General features: G+C 43.0%; 1 protein-coding gene across 1 annotated transcript in view; it reads right to left on the bottom strand.

Annotated features, from left to right (window-relative positions):
* BTAF1 (B-TFIID TATA-box binding protein associated factor 1) overlaps positions 1 to 21,529 on the bottom strand; it is a gene marked incomplete at its 5' end in the record, with an annotated part of 81,688 nt that overhangs the window by 1,480 nt on the left and 58,679 nt on the right. The window contains 13 exons of the mRNA XM_025210876.1: positions 1 to 193; positions 532 to 702; positions 3,799 to 3,958; positions 5,217 to 5,428; positions 6,717 to 6,869; positions 9,771 to 9,896; positions 12,085 to 12,215; positions 12,383 to 12,524; positions 13,472 to 13,601; positions 13,685 to 13,762; positions 13,958 to 14,125; positions 14,224 to 14,345; positions 16,789 to 16,941. The exon at positions 1 to 193 is cut by the window's left edge and continues 1 nt beyond it. Of these exons, the coding sequence (XP_025066661.1) occupies positions 47 to 193; positions 532 to 702; positions 3,799 to 3,958; positions 5,217 to 5,428; positions 6,717 to 6,869; positions 9,771 to 9,896; positions 12,085 to 12,215; positions 12,383 to 12,524; positions 13,472 to 13,601; positions 13,685 to 13,762; positions 13,958 to 14,125; positions 14,224 to 14,345; positions 16,789 to 16,941 (1,893 nt within the window). The remainder of the gene's footprint in view (positions 194 to 531; positions 703 to 3,798; positions 3,959 to 5,216; positions 5,429 to 6,716; positions 6,870 to 9,770; positions 9,897 to 12,084; positions 12,216 to 12,382; positions 12,525 to 13,471; positions 13,602 to 13,684; positions 13,763 to 13,957; positions 14,126 to 14,223; positions 14,346 to 16,788; positions 16,942 to 21,529) is intronic.

Here is a 21,529-nt window from a genome sequence, read left to right as displayed (position 1 = left end):
AGCAGGAAAACGTGAACTAGCAGCAGTTATATTGAAACTATAATGGTTACTTGAGTGAATGCATAAAATTTTCTAGACTGTATTCAGAGTCATACTGTTCCTGATCCCAAAGTTCTCCAAGATTTTCAAGAACTGATTTCATAGACGCCTTCCCAGATGATGATGAAGTGTCTGCTTTTTCAGTTTTCCCATCCTTAGGACATAAGTAAGCAAAGAAAGAAGAGACACATTTAAACTAAATTACAAACCCAAACGTGTTCTGTATGACATTCATCTTATTTATTTATTCCTAATTTTTCTTTACACATCATATTACTCCCCACCCCCCGCTCCCCTGGCAGATCTCTAAACTGATGATTTCTGTGTCAAAGGCTCATGGCAACAGGATGAACACTTCAGCTGCTTGGAAAACTTCCTACTGTTCATTAACCCATTTCAGATGCTCATCTGACCAGTAATTTTAAGGTTCAAGACACTGCTCAAGTATCAACTACCTATTTTTGGTAAGTAACTGTGTTACTGATTCTTTACCTTGTCAAGAGTGAATAGGTCAAGAAGCTGATCCGTTCCCATGCTTTGTAGGCTAGCATTCTCTTGGCTAATCACAGTGTTTGCAATATTCATTTTGAACTTCTGCAGACCCATAATTTTCTCTTCTAAAGTTCCTCTTGTTATAAGGCGATATACGTTAACAACACGTTTCTAAAAGAAATCACCCATTAGACAATTTAAGATTGTTTGTATAGACTGTATGAAAATATTTTAATTATAAACCACACATGGGATACAGGGAGGGAAGATTTGGTAGGAGGCAGCTTTTGGTAAATAGGTCAGGGAAGGATATGGGGGAAGTGGATCAGCCTGCTCAGAGGCAATGTTCTCAACCACCTAAAATGATCCTGGGAAATCAAATCCTAGTCTTGTTCTTCCAACTCACACGCTAGTGGGTCAGGCATACTTGACAGGTTTCAGCATAGAAATCCCTTGATGGAAATGGCAGTATCCTGGTTCAGCAACAGTATTTCCACCCTACCAAATCCTGAGCTGTAACAAAATAACCGCAATTTCCATTAAAGCTAACAAGTGTTGTGGATACTTAGCACCACCCAGAATTAGGCCTTTGTGCCTCTATTTCACAAACAGCCAAAGCACTTGCTTAAATGCTTGGCTGATCAGGGCCCTCTGCTGAGCAATGCCTCCATAGAGAGTGTATTTCAGACCTTAGTTCAGGGGTGGGCAATTATTTCATGTGGAGGGCCGCTTACCCAGTTTTGGCAGGCTGCCAAGGGCCACATGGGCAGCCCTACCCCTTGACAGGTGCCCTGCCCCCTGGTCACCATCTTGGGACCAATGTCCCAGGGCCAGCACAGTGGGGCTCAAAGCGGGGCACAGGCTGGCAGGGGTCTGTGGAGCCGGGCTGGCTGCACCAGCAGGGAGAGGGGGGAGCTGGCCTGGGTCCACAGAGTGCCTGCTGGCTGGAACCCCGCACACCTGCCACCCTGCTCTTGGCCCCGTCAGCACTGGCCCCAGGACACTGGTGCAGGCCCTGTGCTCCTGCACCTGCTCACTCCCAGTGCCCCCCAGCCCTGTGGTATAGGCAGGGAGCAGCGCACAGCCCTGACCCCCTGCTCCCCGGCAGGGAAGGAGCCGGTGCTGAGTGTGGGGAAAAGTGGCCCTTTGCCTGGCCAGCGCTCCCTGCTGCAGGCACTTGCAGCCCACACAGGACTGTCTGGAGCAGGCACAGGCAGCCCCACATGGGCTGAAAGCAGCTGCAGTGCAGGGCTGGCCATGAGGCGAGTGAGGGGCTGCTTCTCCCTGCACTCAGCAGTAGCTTGTAACCTGACCCTGCTGCCAGCCAGGCCCCCACGCCAGCTCCGGGCTCGCCCATCAGGGCTGCGCATGGAAACACCAGCTGCAGCACCCCCACTTGCCATGCCAGGCAGTGTTGGATGCTGCTGCCTGCCTGGAGCTCATGCGCTGGGTAGCCCACAGGCAGCGGTGGCAAACACTTCCCAGAGCAGCAAACCACTGTTGTCATGCGCAGCCCTGACAGGTGAACCTGGAGCTGGCGTGGGGCCCAGGCTGGCAGCAGGGCCAGGTTACAAGATGGTGCTGAGAGCGACAGGGGTAGGAAATGGGGCCCCTTCCCACTCCGTGGCTGGTGCCCCATGCTGCAGCCACTTGCAGCCCGCGTGGGGCTATCTGTGTGTGCTCTAGATAGCCCCGCGTGGGCTGCGAGCAGCTGCAGCTTGGGGTGCTGGCCACAGGGAAGTGGAGAGGCCACTTTCCTCCATGCCGGGAAGGAGCCCCTCACCCACCCCGTGGCCGGTGCTCCCTACTGCAGCTCATGGGGCTGTCTTGAACAGGCACAGGCAGCCCCAGGCAGGCTGCAAGTGGTTACAGCACGGGGCGGGTGAGGGGCCACTCCCCCACTCGGCTTTTCCCCGGGCTCCTTCCCTGCCCTCCCCCGCTTTCCCTCTTCCCTGCGGTTCCAGCGCTGGTCAGCCATGTGGTCCCAGGCCAGAAGCCCCATGCCTCATGGGGCTTCTGGTTGGGCGGGTGGGGCCAGGTGGGCCCTGCTGTTGTGGGAGCCCACTGGTCTTCCCCTGGGTCCTACTGCCCTTGGTTCCCATCATTTTTGACAGGAACCAAGGGCAGATAAATATTGAATTTTGTAAATTTTTTAGGGGCCCCGTGGGCCGGACAGAATGGCCTCGCAGGCCACATTTTGCCCACCCCTCCCTTAGCTAATAAGAGTGGTGGATACTAGGGCTGTGCAAAGCTCTGGTTGGCGATTCAATTCGGAGGAAATTTGGCCTGATTTGGCGGCCAAATCTCCGAATCAAATCGGAAGACCAATAAAAAGGTCTGAATCGATCCAAAGCCTCTGAATCAATTCAGAAAAAGATTTGGAGGAGATTTGGTGATTCAGGCAGTCCCTGCTCACCGCTACAGGGAGCTGGACCTGGACAAGGGGGGAGAGGACCATAGGGGGACCCCGTCAGGCCGCATCTCCTGCCTGCTGCCCCAACCCCCCTGAGCACCCCGGGGGGGGGTGTTTGTCTTTGTTTTGTTTTGTTTTTTAAGTGCCAGGATGCTGGGGCCCGGCAGTCATTGACAGGGCTGGGAGAGAAGGCAAGGGATGGGGCCTGTTCAATTAGGAGATTCGGTGGTGGCCAAATCTTTGAGTCAGATTCAGCCGAACTGATTCAGGACAGTGATCTAAATCGAATCACCGCCCCCCAAAACAGCCTAACCCGAAGCAAATACCAGCTGCCTCGCACAGGCCTAGTGGATACATCGCCAAGATAAGCATATGCCTCCTGGGTAAAATAAATGAATCTTCCTTGTGTCCGAGCTACCAACGGGAAACATAATGAAAACTAATATTTACATAAAACCTTTCAACTGATAATCTTGAAAGAACTTTACAAGCATGAATTAATTCTCAATATACTCTGTGAGATATAGCAAATTGCTTTACAAATGGAGAACTAAACCAGAGAAATTAAGAAACTTGGTCTGAGGTCACCAAACAATTCATAGTTTTCCTCTCAGCTCTGCCAATAGCTATTAACATACACTGCTCCTTCTCTCAGTGCAGCCATTTGAGCAAATCCATATCCCTCCATATTTATAAATATGCAGTGCAAAATAAAAACCCAGAAAGCATGTACAAAATCTAACCCTAATGCTTCCTACTCATACTAGTTTATTCATCAAGTGAAATGAGAGCATTGCATGGAAGAAGAGACAAGTGTGATAAAATTCACAGAAGATTAAAAACTGGTATTTTACCTGCCCAATACGATGTGCTCGATCCATTGCTTGGAGATCTCTCATTGGGTTCCAGTCATGTTCCACAAACACTACTGTATCAGCTCCTGTTAAGTTAAGTCCCAGTCCACCAACATGAGTGGTAAGCAAAAGAACATCTATGGATGGGTCATTATTAAATCTGTATGTAAAAATATATAAGAAGGTCAAGGATTTATAAGAGCATTTATTGTCATATTTTCAATGCTTCTTCAGAGAGAGTTTTCCTATGTAGTATGAAAAACACTAAATATATAGAGATTGAGAATACAGCAAAGAGAGAAAAAATAAGGCAATCAGGCTTTCTTACATTTGGTGCTGAAAGCAGTCATTTATAAAAATACCCCAATATTAAAAATTAGTTGATGTAAAGGCAAAAGTGTGCCTGAATGCATATGGTTCCTAGAAATGAGACAATTAAAGATTTAACTTCTGCTATACTACTACCATGACAGTAAAATGCTAATATGTCAAATCATGGGATAACGTGGGACATGTCACCTAGCACTTGCATTCTGTTGGGTGATTGAGGGCCAATTAAGAAAAGTACACAAAGCACGGTGTTAGCCAGGAAGACAAGTCCAGAACAGACAGGATATGCATTACCTAGACAGTATACTTAGTGATCATTGACTGGAACTTAATAATTCAGGGATCAGCTACCCTTTGTGATCCAGCTTCCAACAGCCACCCTCTGCAGCACTCAAGCTACCTACGACAGCTTCTGCCCCATATCATTGACTCCCATCCCTTGCGGCAGTAGGGAAGGCCAAAACTGGTGATAATGTTAAGTAATGCCTATGGGGAGGAGGGAGAGCTATGGGAGGTGTGCACTGCATAAAGAATCAAAAAGGCAGCATAAGGCAGAAAGGGAAAATAGGCCAGGTCAAGCTGCATGATGCCGATCCCCCATGCCACCATGGGCCAGATCCAGGCCACGGGTTGCCAACCCCTGTAATAATTCATCCACCTCTCTTTAGTAGGCACAGCTGTCTCCATGGGTACAAAGGGGCTATTTTCAGGAGCCTAAGGTCACCAGAAACAGTAGCACCATAGGTTGATATCAGAAAGCATGCTAATCTACACAGGGATTAGAGTTGAGTCAGACTACTATAAAACTGGAGGGGTGGGGAGGGTTGACACATGTTGCATTCAAGTTTTTAAAATATATTTGCATTTATTTCCAAAAATATGGTGCTTATTTTGTGAGGCAGCATGTATCACTACTAAATTTAAGTGTTCAATCACAGATTGAATTTGATGCAAATCTAATGACAACTAACAGTTTCACTTCCACATGTGGAAATAAGAAAAATCTAGGAACTACAAGAGCTCCCAGGGAACAAGAAAAAGTGCATTTATTTTAGTCTGCCTTTCCAGTGTTTAAGAGAAGAACTTACCGTGAAACAATGGAATGCCTCTGACCAGCAGGTATGCTGCCATCCAGTCGCAAATATGTAACAGAGGGTAAGTGAGGTTTGAGAAGGTCATGTTCTACTATATCCAGCATGCTCTTGAGCTGACAAAAGATAAGTATTCTGTGCTGGGCCACAACAGCTTCTGTGCCACTCTCTGAAGATCCACCATTTCCTAAACCACAGTCTAGTAAAAGCTTAAAATAAATTTTAAGAAATTACCACAGAGCAAGTCTCTCATATAAATGTATAAACATTTACATTACCAACAAATATATAAACTATACACACACACGTATTCCAGATGAGAGTGTTCTTGTGGGGACCTTAACTATTCAAATTCCGTTGCAAACAAGGATTCTCTCTCCAGCTTCCTTCATTCCTGCATTCCTTCAAACCATAAACAACTTGCAAAATTTGGCAACAAATTTACCTTCTCACTTGGTTCTTCTCCACAGTTAATTGCAATTCATACAAAAATATTACTGAACCAATGACACAGTTACCAAAAGGTTTACAATTTGCTTAAAATTATGTATGTATTCTTGTATAATATTGAGAATTGATTTAATAATAAATAGTAGAAAAGGTTTTCTGGCATGATTTAGAGGCAGCAATATAAAAAGACTAGAAAAAGCAATTTTCATACTTCATAGGCCTCAGAGCACTTGACAAAACAGTGACTAAGCTCTTAAGTCCTGCATCATGATCCATCTTGGCAAACTGCTGAGCCCACGCAGTTCACACTACAGGATCAAAGTCTTAATGAGTTTTCAATAATGCAGTAACTATTCCTAGTACTGAAATTATAGTTTCAATACTTCAAATTTCTCATCCTCTCGTCTACCAATTTACGAACACTGAAGGAATACAGTAATTGTTTTCTAAAAAAAGGGAAAAGTATTTCTAAATGTATATACATGTATAAATAAATGAGCAGAAATTCTCCAATTAAAATTTGAGAAATGAGAGTCATAGCTGCTTGTTTCAAAGGAAGCAGATTCAGGATAGTTTTAAATACTTCACTTACATGGCAGCTGTATGTTAAAAAAAGGACAGTGTTTTAAAAGTCATAGTTCTGCCTAAAGCTTTTTACCATATTACAACGTTGCTTACTATAAACTTATTTTTTTCCATTAATCTTATCTAGTTTCCCCGTTTATTAGTACTGTGTTATTTGACATCAGTTTGATTATGTACGAGGCAGCAAACCTAACTATGCATAGTCCTGTCACAATTCAACATAGCTTACTGACTTCAATAGGCTTTAACTTCCTTTGTGTTTAAGTTTTGCACAGCAGGAGCTGAAAGATAATACCTGGAATATGGGAAGGTAAAACTAGAACACTGACAAACAGACACAGGCCTGCTCATTTTTTTAAACAGTAGATTTCAAATGAAAAGCATGTTTTTCAAAAGAAAACACACTCAAAACCACATAAAATATCATGAATTGAGGTGTGAACATAGGTGAAGTTTACCTACTTGTTTTAAAGCAGACAGTTTAGGTGCATGCTGAATATCTCGAAGAGATGTGTTAAGAGCTGCAAGCTGCTCTGTGATTCTCTTGTATTCTGGATGCTGGGTTGTTAACACTAATGCTGGATGGTTGCAGAGTTTCCGCAAATACTGCAGTGCCTTTGAGAGGTAAATTAAGGAGGAAGGATTAGCAGCATTTAAGTCAAACAAATAGTGGGAGCATCTACCCATGCATATTAACGTGCAGCGATAAACTCTGGTGCATACTGGGCCGGAGTGTATTGCTCCTGGGTGCCACATTTACATGTGCACCTGGAACTGCACCATGTGCGCCTGGGACCCCAGCTGGCAGGGGGCTAGCTAGCCCAACACTGGAGCACCCTCATGCCCCAGCCTGCCCCATTAGTGTCTACACATGCGCTGCTGCATATTTATAAGTACTAGCCTACTGCAAAGTTTGTTAGTTTCCTGATGCCCAATCGGTGGTCATGTAGACAGACGTGTAGATGCCAAGACATACTGTGAAGCTAATTAGGCAACTGCAGTGAACTTCTTATGTAGATGTGCCCAGAATGAACAAAATCACCCATCTTGAGCATCAGAGCTCATTTAGCCCAAATTTCACAAGTCTGTCCACAAAAGATTTATGAGCGATGTCTGTATAATACATTTAAAAATAAATAAATAAAAGGTTGTTATGATGAGATCTTGGATTATTGGGTTTATAAAAGATCCAGGGATGGTGAGGGGTGGAGGGAGGGGTATGGTGGTGCAGTTGCACACCCCCACCTTTAATTCCTGTTACACCCACACATTCAAACCAACTGCCCCAAAGAGCCAGCAGCATTTCTATTTAGACACCGCTGAGGGAGTCTATTGACTTAATGGCTCATTATAAATGTATCTGATTTCTGCTAATCTCTCTTTACTCCACTGGTGCTAATGACCCTCTCTCCTTTTTAATGGTTTTGATGTTCTATTAATCAAGTTACCCTTTCTTCTGCAATGTTGCTGTCTGTTAGCTGTATTTGGTGATATCTCTTTCCTATTTCACATTCCTGCAGATTGTTTTTAATTATAGCTAAAAACCTTAATTCAAGTGTGTTAACATTAACTCAAGTGAACATTAACTCATGTGACTGACAGTGAAGTGTTGGATGCACTGTCAAGGATGCTCAAAAAGCTTCTCTTTTGTTTTGTGAAGCGGAGTAAGAGTTGTACATTTAACTATGATTACAGGACTAATAAAACAGTATTTTGGACTATTTTTGCCTAGTTTGTTGTTTTTTTAATTTACTACATAATCTTGCAAATTAGTACACCTTCCAATACTTATATTTTTTGCTTTGATTTTAAACTGAATAATACAGTATTGAGCCTCTAGCTAACATGTACTAACATGTACATCTTTTAGTTTCTCTTTAACTGGAGAAAAATGTGTTGTGTTATATGCGATGAGGATGCACCACACCATCTGCACCCTTTTTTTCAAAATCCTAGATGAGCCCATGATTCCACTTCCAGGGATAGCACAATGAAGTCTACTTCACCAGGCCTTCATGTAATCATGGGACAAGCCGGTGTCCAAAGAGCCATGAGAGATCCTTCAGAGAATTATGGTGTATAGTCTTGCACAGATGCTGTTTCATGAGGAAAATTGTCCCTACTGCCACCAGCAAAATGTTGCACTTGAATAAAAAGGCAGCATTATACATGGTCCTATAATATTGTTATCCATTTTTCACAGGAATGTATGGAAGTATTAAATAAATGTCCATTGAAACTCTAGTTGTGAAGAGAAGTGATTTGTAAACTTCTATACTGAAACTGGCTAAGGCCCCTGGCACATGTTCAATTAATGGCATGATGAGACCTGTTCCTTGATGCAACATTAGCAACTCTCCTTCCATGCCACAGGTGCATGACAGGACACACAATTCTGGAATTGCATATCAGATCCTAACTGAGCCATTACTTGCCTGGGCAGGTGGAACCTGGTATCATGATTTCTGGTTCTCTCTGTATCAACAAGTTAAAAGCTGGCTGCCTGGTGAGCCGGTGTGGTCCCAAGGCTGGGACCCACAATCAGTTAATTATCAATCTCAGCTGATTGTGGGTTCCAGCCCCGAAGCCAGGGGGAGACTCCAGTATGGTCCTGGGACTGACAGTCAGCTGGAGACTGTTGGTCCCAGTCCCAGGACCCACAACAAGTCAGCTGATTGTGGGTCCCAGTCCCAGGACCAGACTAGAGCTGGCTGGAAACTCCAAATGCAGTCTCAGGGCTAGGGGAGTTGTCAACCAAACCTTACCATGTTGCCAACATTAGGTTTCATGGTGAAGGATGCTGCCACATGTTCTCAGTTTAAGGTGCGATAGAAACCACATTTACACATTTTACATTACACATTTACATATTTTGTGGAATAGTTTTATGGTTGGCTTCATGTTTTATGGTCCCATTAATTGCCTGAATGTGACTGGGTTATTATTTAAGATGTGATTAACTTGCTAGGGGCTTAAGTGGGCTAGCACAGATGCATCCACTTTTGTTCACCTTTTTCCTATGACCTTTACAAGTACAATAATTCTGACAAGACTAAAATTCGTGTTGCCTCCAACTTTTGGGGTTTTTTTAAGCAGTGAATGAATTTAAAGGAGAATTTTTTATACTCCATTTGCAGTTTAGAATAAAGCTCAAATCTGGGATCTTATGTAGTAATAGATACATACAGGCTAATTCAATGGACTATATAAAAGAAATCTCAGTTAAAATATTAAAAACTGGAAATTGCACACTAAAACGTTAAGACATCAACATTTCATTTAAATCATTCTAGCTCTTCAACATCTTCTAGACAATGTGACCCACTGCTATAGAATTACTTCATTTAAAACAACTGTAGCTGCAAGACTTGGGTAAACTAAATCTAACTACATCTTAACATTTTGTGTACAAAGTTACCCTTTTCAACTGAACCCACAGTAAAAAGAATTCTGGAATTTAATTTACTAGAAGTATATTATTAAGAAGACAGGACAAACTACAAAAGAAATCAGTACCTGAAACACATGCCCTGTAGCTTTAAGCTTTGGCTTTTCAGTTTCTTCTGTCAGTGAAATTGATGAAACTGTTTCATCAATATCACATTTGGCACGAGACTTGGCAAAATCTTCATAAAGCTGAACCTGCAAGTCCCCAGATGAAAGAAGTGGCTATAAATACAACTAAAATACATATGCATACTCAAATAATGAATGGGCAATTTACTGGAATTTAATTCTAAACTGTCTAATGATGCAACAAATGGAAAAGAAAACAATTACCTTATGGGATACACAGTGGCATCAATAGCAAGTTATTTTACATTCAGTTTGAAAAAGTAACTTTCAATTAATTTGCAAATTCATGTATATTGTCTATATCTCCCATGCCAGAAAAAAGGGAATTTGAGCCAAGGAAATTAGCTTGTACAACTACTCAAACAGTGAAGCCAGAAACACTCCAAATGAATTTAATTTTAAGGCTTAAAGTTTTTCTAAATCTGAGCACTCAAGTACAGCAAGATTGATTCTGAATTAGTCTTAGGAAGATGGAGTTGTAAACAAGTTTCTTTCCAGCCATGAATGTACAGAACAGGAACCAAATAAATTATTTATTTGTTTAACCTCCTCTAATTATATCCATTAAATAGTTAACTGATAACACAGCAGCCTACACTGGGGTGGGCAAAATGGTAAATCTGGTCAGCAGACCCTGTCTGCGTTGCTGCGACCAGCTTCCACGGACCCCAGGAGCAGCAGACCTGTGACAGCACAGGGGCCAGGATTTTCATGGAGACTGGCCCAAGCAGTGTTGGCAGGGCACGTGGCTGGGGAGAGAGCTGCTTTGGGGCCAGGACCGGGATTCCATAGTGGTGACAGAGTGATCCAGAGCTGGGCCCCCTTCCCGTCCAGGGTGTGCAGGCAGCAGATTGCAGCTCTGTCCCAACTCCGGCTCGCGCTTTAATAGCCACAAGATCCCAGGCCCAGCTCCCGAGAAGCTTCCTGTTCAACCATGCGTCAGGGACCATCTGCATGGAAACTCTGGTCCTGCACTGTCATGGCCCCACTGCTCCTGGGGTCCCCACGGAAGTTGGCTGCAGTGACACAGGCAGCAGCTGCTGGGATATGGAGTTAGCCGTGGGCCCGATCCCACCCATGAGCCAGACTTTGCCTGCCCTGGCCTGTATCTTAGATACTCTGTATTACAATTGCATCCTAAAACCATTAATAACTAAAGTGACCTAATGTACTAATAGTTATTTTGCTATAATAAATGTATTTTTGCTAACATGTTCAAAATATTATATATACAAAGGCAGCCCCTTAGGATAGAAAGAGCAAAGTAGCTTTGTTAGGCCACAGTTAGTAAATAAACGACCAAAGGCCAAATGGAAAGTCAGAAAGAAGATAAGAAATCTGTCCTTCTGCCATCTCAAAAATATACATTTCAATTGATCAGCATGATTTTGATTAAAGTAAAGATTACCAGATGATTAACAGACTGGTGTCAGACACCTAAAAATAAAGAACCTTATCCAAGTTGATCCCTTGACCTCTTTCCCAGGCCATTAAAATCTGGTTCCATCCAGCTGGTTTTATTTAAATTTCTCCATTTCACTGGAACTTTTCCAATCAGAGGTCAAATATTAGCACGTCAAAATCAACCACCTATAAATAATATTGGACTTGGGGGTAAGAAACACATTGGACCTTTCCTGAAGCTCAGCAGAAAAAATGAAACAAAAAAGACTCAGCAAGAGTCCCCAGGAAATGAGAGGCCTAGCCAGCAGACTCGTTCTTCCAGAATCCAAGGCTGCATAAGCATTGCCTTTATTAGTACCAATAAGTCTTTGCTATAGCATATCCTATTAAAGCTTTTGAGTTGCGACTGAAATGGTCTCATTGATCAATTAATCTCACTCCTAACAATGAAGTCCAATCAAAGGGTAACAAGGCATTGTGCCCAAAACAGCAGATGGCAGGTAAGCCGCAAGGGGCCCAATCCTTGTCATGGCAGCGAAGCCCCAGCCCCTTCCTTGATGCATACATGCCAAGAAAATTGCCTTTATGTATCATGCTCTGGCACGAGTGTTGGGGGTTGCCTACCCCAGTCTTAGGCTATGGGTAAGAGAGTCCCCCTCCCCACTCCTTTGCCACCTTCTAGTTCCCGCTGCGGCACCAAGCAGCTTCCCTTTCCCCCCTTCTCTGCCAGACTGCACCTGTCCCAAGCTAAACAATAACCCGTAAGCTGGCCTTAATCGGTTAACTGATTGTTTAACCTTTCATATCCCTAGTACTAATGAGTGTTTAAGTCCTCTCTTTTTATGCTTACCTGTAAAGGACTAAGAGTACAGTAATAATCCTGAATTATTTTGGGTGGAAGATCCTGTAGCACATCTTCTTTCATTCTCCTCAACAGAAATGGAAGAACTTGACGGTGCAGTGCTTCCATTGCAAGAACTCCTAGTTTTAACAGAAACGGGAAGCAAATTTGGAAAGAACACAAGTTATGAGATTAGTTCAAATGTCACAAACAGTAAAACTGACATTACTGATACCCATATACTGTGATATTTTCCAAAGCGATAGAAATTTAAATAGGCAATAAGAAAGATTAGTTTATTTCTTACCTGCCTCTTGTTCGCGACTGGAGCTCCGAGCATCTCTACTTGCCAATATTGGTTTGCCATAACGAGCTGCAAACTGGCGTTCGGTACCCAAAAATCCTGGCATAAGGAAGTCAAACAATGACCACAACTCTAAGACGTTGTTCTGAATATAAGAGAAACATTTGTTAAAATATTTTCAAAATAATACACAGTTCCAGATTACTATGGATTACACTTCCTTGTTTTCTGCAGTGTGACTCAAACTTTTTCAATACCATTTATAACCCTTCAAGTTTTTGGTGCTTCTGCAACTGTGGGAAAGGGGCAAAGGGATAAAAAGGGGCAGGCTCCAGTGACAGATTTACTTGCCTTATTGTGACTGGCATATTTTGTATTAAACCAAATGCTTATATCTGCAGGACGGTGGCAGAAAGAGAGAAATCAGGGGCTGCTCATGGCCTCAGCCTTGTATGAGGCAAATGTCCCAGATGAAAAATATCTTATATATTAGGAAGATATCCAATCTCTAAGGAAATGTGTGTTGGGGTTAAGTGCACTGAGTTCCTGGAAGTGAAATTTTCTATTTATTCTGTAAAGGTGGATGACTGGGGGATCCACCTTCCCTCAAACAATTTAAGAAAAATAGTCTAAGTCCTCTCCCCATCCCAGGTCTCTTCTCTGCTCTCCCATCAGAGATCTGGCTTAGACTGTGTAGAGGGGCAATGAAACAAGTAGCTATATACTGAGCAGGGCATAAGCATACCAAAGGGCACCTATACATGTGCTGGATGTCTGCTCCAACGTGTGCAGACTCAATTAATTAGCATACTCCAGCAGCCTCTGCATCACGTATATTCAGAGTTCATGCACTTCAAAATAGTGATGTGATGGCAGGGGTGCTTTAACTAAAGCTCACTGAATGAGCTTTAGTTAAAGCACCCCTGCTACCGTTTTGAAAAGCAGGGCACTGAATACATGCGACACTGCAGGCGCTTTAACTGGAACAGCTCTCGGAGCAAAAAGTAAGAACACCCAAAATGACTGCAAAATAATCTTCCTTTGCATCTTTTTCTTCTACCCCCAGCCCCTCAAAAATAGGGCAATAATTACCTGAATTGGTGTCCCAGAAAGAATTATCCTGTAATTGGCTGTTAACTGCTTTACTGCTTTTGACAATTTTGTTTTTCCATTTTTTATTACATGGCCTTCATCAAGAATACAGTAGTTAAACTTAATATTTCTAGGAAATAAAAAGGAAGTCTTAAGTAGAGATATTTACTTACTTTTAAAACAAAAGCAAGAAAAAAAAATATAAGTCTTTACCTGAAGAAATCAATATCATTTCGTACAACATCATATGATGCCACTATGAGATTATGTCTTTTCACCTGGTGTTGCAACCTTAAGACATGAAGAGAAATAGTGTGCAGGAAAAGTGTAAGTAAATGCATCTTCACCGTTATCCATAAAATAAGACATCCTAGAATGTCCTGTCCTCACAGTAGCTAAATTATTTGTTTTAGCAGCAAGATGAATTTCAAAATTCTTTGTATAATCAAAGAGACTACCCATAAAATACTTCCCTTTTGTGATTACCTTGCTCTTTCTGTGGGAGGTCCAGTGTAGTGCAAAGGATTGAGATATTCTCTGGAGCAAAATTTTCCGACTTCATCCACCCAGTGACCTGTAAGTGTTGGGGGACATACCACCAAGGATGGAAGAGGAACACTGTCTACTAGTTTAGTTCTTGCATATTCTTGAGCCCTTCAGGGTATTAAAGCACAAGCGTATTACTTTTCTGTAAAAGTACATTAAAAATCTGTATTAGTCCACAGAACAGTATTTCTTTAAAAAAATCTTACCTGAGGCAATGATCTCCAGCAAGAATGCAAATGGACTGCAAAGTTTTCCCTAAACCCATATCATCACAAAGAATTCCATGAAGTTTGTACTTATTGAGAAATGCCAACCAATTCACACCGTCCTTTGAAATAAGAAAAAAGTGGTCTCAAAACAGGGCAAAAAGTCAAAGCAATCATATTTTTTTAAAACATACAGTTTAAGTGAGCTAGGCCCCATCCTGTTCTCTGAAAATTACAAAACCAAAACAAAAGACTCCCCCCCACACACACACATACTCTCTCTCTCTCTTCAGTCCATCCCTTCCACAGCTATGGGAGTAGACTGAGGGGAGGGGAGATGACAGTAGGAATGCAGTCATTAAGGAAACCTTTTCAAACACAAGGGATGCGTCTACATGAAACGCTTTACTTGAGATGAGCAAATTACTGCGCAGTCACCATCTATACATACAGACACTTACTGCACAATTAGTTGCTCTAACTGTGAGGAAATTTGCTACCGGTAAATACAAGTAGCAAACTTACTCCCGATTACTTACTGCATCATTGTGCAGGTGTAGACAGCTGACCGGGAACAAATGTGTTCCCAATCAACTAGGCAGCAGGAGGCGAGTGATTGTTCCCTGCACCTGGAAACTTACTGCTGCTGAAGCAGGTTCCAGAGCCCAGGCAGGGACATGTGCCCCTGCCCCCACTCCACAACTACAATTGGGGAGCGGGTGCTGGGAGATTCTTCTCTCTCAGCCCTAGCTCCACAAATAAGAATCTCCCATCCCCAGCGCTGTGATTGCAGAATAGGGTCTGGGAGCTCCCTGATGCCTGGGCAGGGAGACACTGTTCCTGCCTGGGCTCTGGTGGCAGAGCCCACCCTAGCAGCAGGCAGCTCCCAGGGGCAGGGAAGCAATGTTTCAGCCCCACCCAGGAGACAGTTGTCTTTTGGCCTGTGCTCCCTGCCAGCCCAAGCAGCACCTAGGGGGATCCACTTTGAGCTCTCCCTGGCTGCTGCAGGGGGCTGGTGCAAGGCTGGTAGCAGACTGCTGCCATGAGCAGCAATCTGCTCACACTTGCCTGCACATATGTCTACTGTAGAGTAAACCCACCCCAGAGCATTTGTATGTGTATATGCGCCCAAGCAGTTGCAGAGAAAAAGCATTTTTGTAGCCCTTTATTGGCCAAGCAGCAGTACTTCACACATTAACAAGAGAGAAGACAACTAGAGAATGTATACCCTGATAATTTTCCTTTCTGAGACTCCTTTAATCCAAGGGCTCACTTCTGCATCTGCACGGCAATTCAATATTGTCTGCTCCAAGAACTGAAAAACTATGACCGAGATCCGCAAACACTAGGAATTTTTTTAAATTTCTCCTTAAATCCTATTTCTGAATCCCCAATGAATGAAAGTTAAAATTCAGCCTTAACTGCATACTACTGTATGGCACCACTAATGCAGATTCTAGCTTCCTACTCCAGTCCTGTTACTTTCATCACAAGCTCCATCCAGCAGCTGAGGGGTAAAGTTGTAGATATTTCACACAACTCCAATACACTTGCCCCATACTCCAGTAGGGGCTGAAAAAAACCCAAGCTCCCTCTGGCTCCCTTTCCCCCTCCCATTCTGAAATCTGACAGGCTGGCAGGCAGGCAGAAGTAACAGAAGATGCTCTGGTTTGAAACATCTTAAATCTGACCTCTCATGCAATGAGGGGTCAGATTTTCATCAGATCAGTCATTTCTGAAGATGCCTGCAGCTGTGCACTTGTGTTTGGTCACAGCTATAAACCACTTACTGTGACCAGATCGGGTGAAAATTGTCACTTTTCTGCACCCTTTGTTGTCAAGATGGTTTTAACTGAGAGGTTTCCTTTATAAATCATCTCCTTACTGAAGAAACACAATGTTTTTCCTTCTCCCAAGAAAAAAAAAAAAAAAGAGAGACTTCTTGGAGGGCAGAAGAGGGTCGGAAGATGTATGGATGGCAATGTCCTTTGCTTAGGGATTTTCAGCATCTGAAGATATGCAGAGGAACTGCATTTTTATTAGCCTATACATGGTATGGCAGCTATTTGAAAAACCTGCCTTTGTATGGAGTGAGGGAGACCTGCTTTTGTCCCCTTGCTACCACCTTTTAGACAGCCTCAGATGGTCCACAACTTTTTTTTATTTCTGGTGCCATTTCTTGGGTTGCAGGAGATGTAGAAGCAGTCAGTAGGTACTGACCACCGATTTTGAATCAGGATGCTTTGGCACTGTTAGGTGTGAAAACATAACTGACAAGATCAATCCAGAGATTTCAAAAATGAATCCACAGTGTTAATAACAATCCTAACTTGTGGTCTTTTTTGAGTTCTTTCTGTAGTCAAATAACAGAAGTTATTTTCCTGTAGTCAAAAACTGTGTAAACTAAAGGTGTGCCGCAGTTCTAAAAAAGTTGAGAATCACTGGTATAGGCAGAGTAGGCCCTATATATAAGCTGACTGTTTTACAGGTGGGCAGTTGGTATGTTTTCTTACTTAAGTTCAGACCTCAGAATTTGTTCTTTAAAATTAAAGCAGAAGTTGTTACCTGCTGATATTTTCTGAGCTCTGCTTTGATGGGGACTGGAATTTTATAATTTTCCAGTTTTTTACCATCCAATAATTGTTCCAGAAAGTGTCGTTCTTTGGCTTTCACTCGGATTAATTCTTCAGACATATCTGGGGGATCTGGAATGCCAGCCTGAAATAATAATAATAAAAAATACTTGAACTTTGTACTACAAGTAGTCATTCTTTTACATAGAAAATGAGTAAAATGTGACAGTTTCACATTTCCCCAGAACAGTTTTAACATATGGCATAGATTTGCAAAGTTTTTTCAATTTATATCCCAAAAGTCTTCCATATCACTCTTAGCAAAATACCATCTTGCTTGATTTCTTATCAATTAGCTCATCCAAAGCTGTAGGATGTTAAAACAAAAAACAAAACAAAACAAGCTGCCCACTGAATATTTACCAAAGGAAAAAATTGCAATATAAATCTGTATACACAATACCTTCCCCACTTCCACCCCAAAAAAACAAAACAATTTAGTCCTGCCTGTAAAGCTGTGTAGAAACTGGGCTCTTTTGCCTTTACTTAAGGCAGGTAGCTTCACCAACTAGCTGAAAGACACTGGCATTTACTTCAACTTACCTGGTCATGGGTAAATTGCAACTATAGCTAGCTCCACTTAAGTGCATAGCCTCACTACTGAGAAAAAGCTATGCACTTTCTATACAACTTAATGTAAACAATGCTAATTGACTGCAGAATAACCCATCTCTTTCGCTGTCTTTTGTGGTATCAGAAGCCCACACAGACTGGCTCTCATCATTTTCAAGGCTTCCAATAGTCAGTTTTGGGTTAGCCTTGATCATGTCTCCTATTAATTTTTTCAGCAAACCATGCCGTCTGGCTCATTGTGGCAACTTTCTACAGATATGTTCTCACAACAGCACACTTCAATTAACTGAGTTATCACATATCAGAACTCTGTGTGTCCATCCTCCTCAAAATAGCAAAACTCATCTAATAGGGTCAGAAGTGACAAGCACAGAAGTGCTTATTTGTCCCTGATACTGCTTTTGGCAACTAAGTCACAACCCTTTTGTCTAGCTCTTGCAATTGGTCTCTTCCTTGAACTAGTTGACTGAATAGAGTAGATGACCTTTTCTTCTGTATCCAGAGAAGAGAAGGTTACTTCCAACAGCAGCACTGAAGAGGAATCTTGGATGAATCAGTCTTTCAGATATAAACTTGCTGCTGTTCTGGTTGGTAACAAGTAGAATATAGAGATAATGTTGCTTTGCAAACAAGATAAGTGTTTGCAAACAGGACTGGCGCATGAAATCCTCCAACTACCCAGGTAAGAAAGGATGTAAAATTGCTGTCAGATCAGCAAATCATGAACATCAGGATGTCTGAAAAAACACTAATGTACAGATAAGCATGCCAAAGGTGAAAAATAAGGATCTGAAAACATTAAGGACCTATGATGAATCAAGGATCTGATGAAGAAAAGTAGAGTTAAACAGAGGTAGAAATTCAGTAAAGGCAATAAAGCCTCTTGGCTTGGGGACAGATAGGTATGATGAATCAAGAAACTGCAAACGGCAAGTTCCAGGTTTGCAGTGCATGAAAAGCGTGTGTAGCCTTTGTCAAGACATGCTTTACATTTCAGGTTTATCTTGCGGCTCTCCAATTAACTACTTAATACCTTAGGAACTTGGAAATTAATATTATTCTCTACCTGGTAGTTAAAAGTGGACAGAACTGCAAACGCAACGGTTAAGAATGCAACTCTCACTTAGTAGTATGCTGATTTAGTCATTGACACAATCATCTGAAGTAAATAGGAGAGAGGTGAGAGATTCCCATCTGCTTTGGTTTCTCAGAAATCAGAAACAACCACATAATATTAATCTGAATAGGGGACTCTTGGCTCATCCTTACCACACTCCCGATAATGATGGGTCTGTTTCCCAGATAAGCCCAGTGCCAACTTAGCAGTCCTTAGCCCCTATCTGCAGACAGAAAAAGCTCAATGGATATTCCTTTTCCCTAGAAGGAATGGGGAATTTGAAGAAGCAAGAGAAGTACAGTGGAGTCGAATCTTATGCGGGGGTTAGGTTCTGAAGTCAGCGCGTAAGGTGAAAAATCGGTGACTATACGCGGGGTGGGAGGGGGGGCAGGGCTTGAGTTTGCATGTGGCGCCGTGCTTAGGGCTGTGCACCCGGCGGCCAGCCACACAGCTCTGGGCATGGCTCCATGGCAACAGCGGGAGGTTTTGGAGGCAGTGGCCGACACCGCCATTATGGGCCTCCAGGTAAGTGGCAGCGCCGCGTGCAAACTCAAGCCCCGCCCCCCTTCCCACCCCGCGTATAGTTGAATTTGCGTAAGTTAAATGTGCGTATGATGCGACTGACCTGTACGTGGTACTGAGCATAACATACTGTATTTACTTGAATACAGATTTTCCTCACTTTACGTGGGCTCTGTACATGTGAATTCACTCTTATGAGATGACCTTTTTATACCAAATATTTGTTATATGCAAATAAATTCACTCTTATGCAATTGGTGTAGTGGAAGCCTGCTTTGTGCGGTGCATTGTGGGAGTGACGTCATAGGTGGAGGAAGAAAAAAAATATTGGGGGCGGGCCCTGAGCCACTGAGCCAGGTGGTGGTGCCTGGGCTGGGCTGCAGTGCTGGCCCCTGCAGCCCAGCCCCGTCAGCACAGCACCCCAGCTGCCATAAGCCATGAAGCCACCCGGCTGCAATACCTGTGGCCGCCACTCAAGGCAGCTGGTGCCCGTGTTTCTGGAGCTGCAGCTGCCCCGGGAACGGCGCAACACCATGTCAGTACAGTTGAGGTCTTGGAACGTATCCCTATTTGTTACATTGTAAAGTAGGTTCCCTTCATGTGAATTCGAGTTATGTGCCATTTTCCAGGAATGCATGTACAGCATAAAGCGAGCGAAACCTGGATAAGACACGGTTTCTTTTTCAACCAATCAGCATGAAAAAAAGCTGCTCGTCTTGTATTTGCATAGGAGGTGGGGGGCAGGAAAGAGGCAGGCAGCTGCTGCAGCTGTCTTTGGCCCTGAGCCTGGATCAGGGCCAGAGTCAGACTGACAACAGCCTCCTATCCCCCCCTGCTTCTCTTATGCAGCTTCTGCCCAGCCCCTTCCTCCCTCCCACACCCCCAATCCCTCCTTTACATGTACAGCTCAGCTCTGGCTTGGGCTGAGGTCTCTCCCAGACCCAGAGTACATGGAAAATCCTTCCTCTGCCTGGCTAGTCAGCAGCACTGACACTGCTGTATGGCCAGGCAAGGACTGGACTTCCATGTCTTGTGCTCCAGTATGGAGCAGCCTGAGCAGCCATGTCTTGTGCTCCAGTATGGAGCAGCCTGAGCAGCCTTTGACAGTATAGTGGGGAGAGTGGGGGAAGAGGCTGAGACTGGAGAGAGCAAGGGGGAGGGGCAGAGGCTGGGTGGGTGCAGGTGACAGGGGGCGGGGCAGAGAGCAATGGGACTACCTGACCCTCCCCAGCCACTGCTTTCCCTGCTGCACAAATGGGGGAGAGGGATTCAAGACAACCCTCCAATATATAGATTCTATACGTGCAAAATTATAACCAATTTATAAATTTTCCATATATAGAATAAACGTGGGGTTGTCTTCTATTCAAGGTCATCTTATATTTGAGTAAATACAGTAGTCCTGGGGCTTACTGTAAGTGCTTCTGGTCTTCTTTTCTGAACTTGCCCCATCCTTACTTAGCCGAGTTGATCAAAGTGTATGATTTTCTATCATGGAACAGAAATCGACTGATAAGGGTAAGCTATTAGCTTAGGAGAAGGAGACTCCAAAAGTCTTCTATCAACCACCTGGTTGTTCTACCTAAAGAAATAGAAACCTAATTTTCAGACTGCTAAAGTACTCTAATAGAAAAGCACTGAAAAATAATTTAAAAGCCCCCGAAGAACCAAAAACAAACAAACCATACAGTACTTATTCAACCACCTTTCCTATTTGACACACACACACACACACACACACACACAACGTCAGCTAACTTGTTTTTCACCATTTAAGCAACCTATACAGCAGGATATCAGAATTCGTAAAGTATATAAGGCTAAAGTAAATGGTTGACTCTGTACCTCCCCTTCAAGCATAATTTTCTAGTATTATGTTTTTGTGGCTGAATGGCATGAATGTTGAAGATAAGCAAATGAAGAAACACAAAGACTGAGCAAACTGAATTTCTTATCAGCTACCAAATACAAATCACACACAGTCTTAAACTATAAATGGATTCTTGCTATTCTACTACATCAGGATCCAGTATAAAAATCTGTGTTCACAACACACCTTTATTCAGTAATTAAATGTATTAATATCCTCATGTTGTGCCAATTCTCTAAGAGATTGAAGAAAATGCACAAGAAACTATGCAATGAATACATTCGTCATTTTATCTTGTTTGCCAGTGACAAAGATAATCCCCATAGTGGCAACAGTAAATCATTTCCAAACAATTTGTTCCCGGTGTTGGATCTTGAAAGTAATAGGTCATTGCTCTTTTGAACTATTAACATGTCAACAGCAGCTGTTCTAACCCATACCACAATACTACTTGACTATCAACATTTTGCTTTATTCCTCCTAATGGATAAACTGTGCGGTCTTTTACTGTTAGCCAGACAATAGCACTAGAGCAGGCTCCTGTGACTTTGAAACAGAAGAGCCTAGAAGCTACTGTATGTGGGGGGGGGG

Source organism: Alligator sinensis, unplaced genomic scaffold (genome assembly GCF_000455745.1).
Source record: "Alligator sinensis unplaced genomic scaffold, ASM45574v1 scaffold472_2, whole genome shotgun sequence".
Classification (NCBI taxonomy): domain Eukaryota; kingdom Metazoa; phylum Chordata; order Crocodylia; family Alligatoridae; genus Alligator; species Alligator sinensis.
The sequence above is the reverse complement of the archived record's forward strand: the minus strand, read 5'-3'. Positions and strand labels throughout refer to the sequence as shown.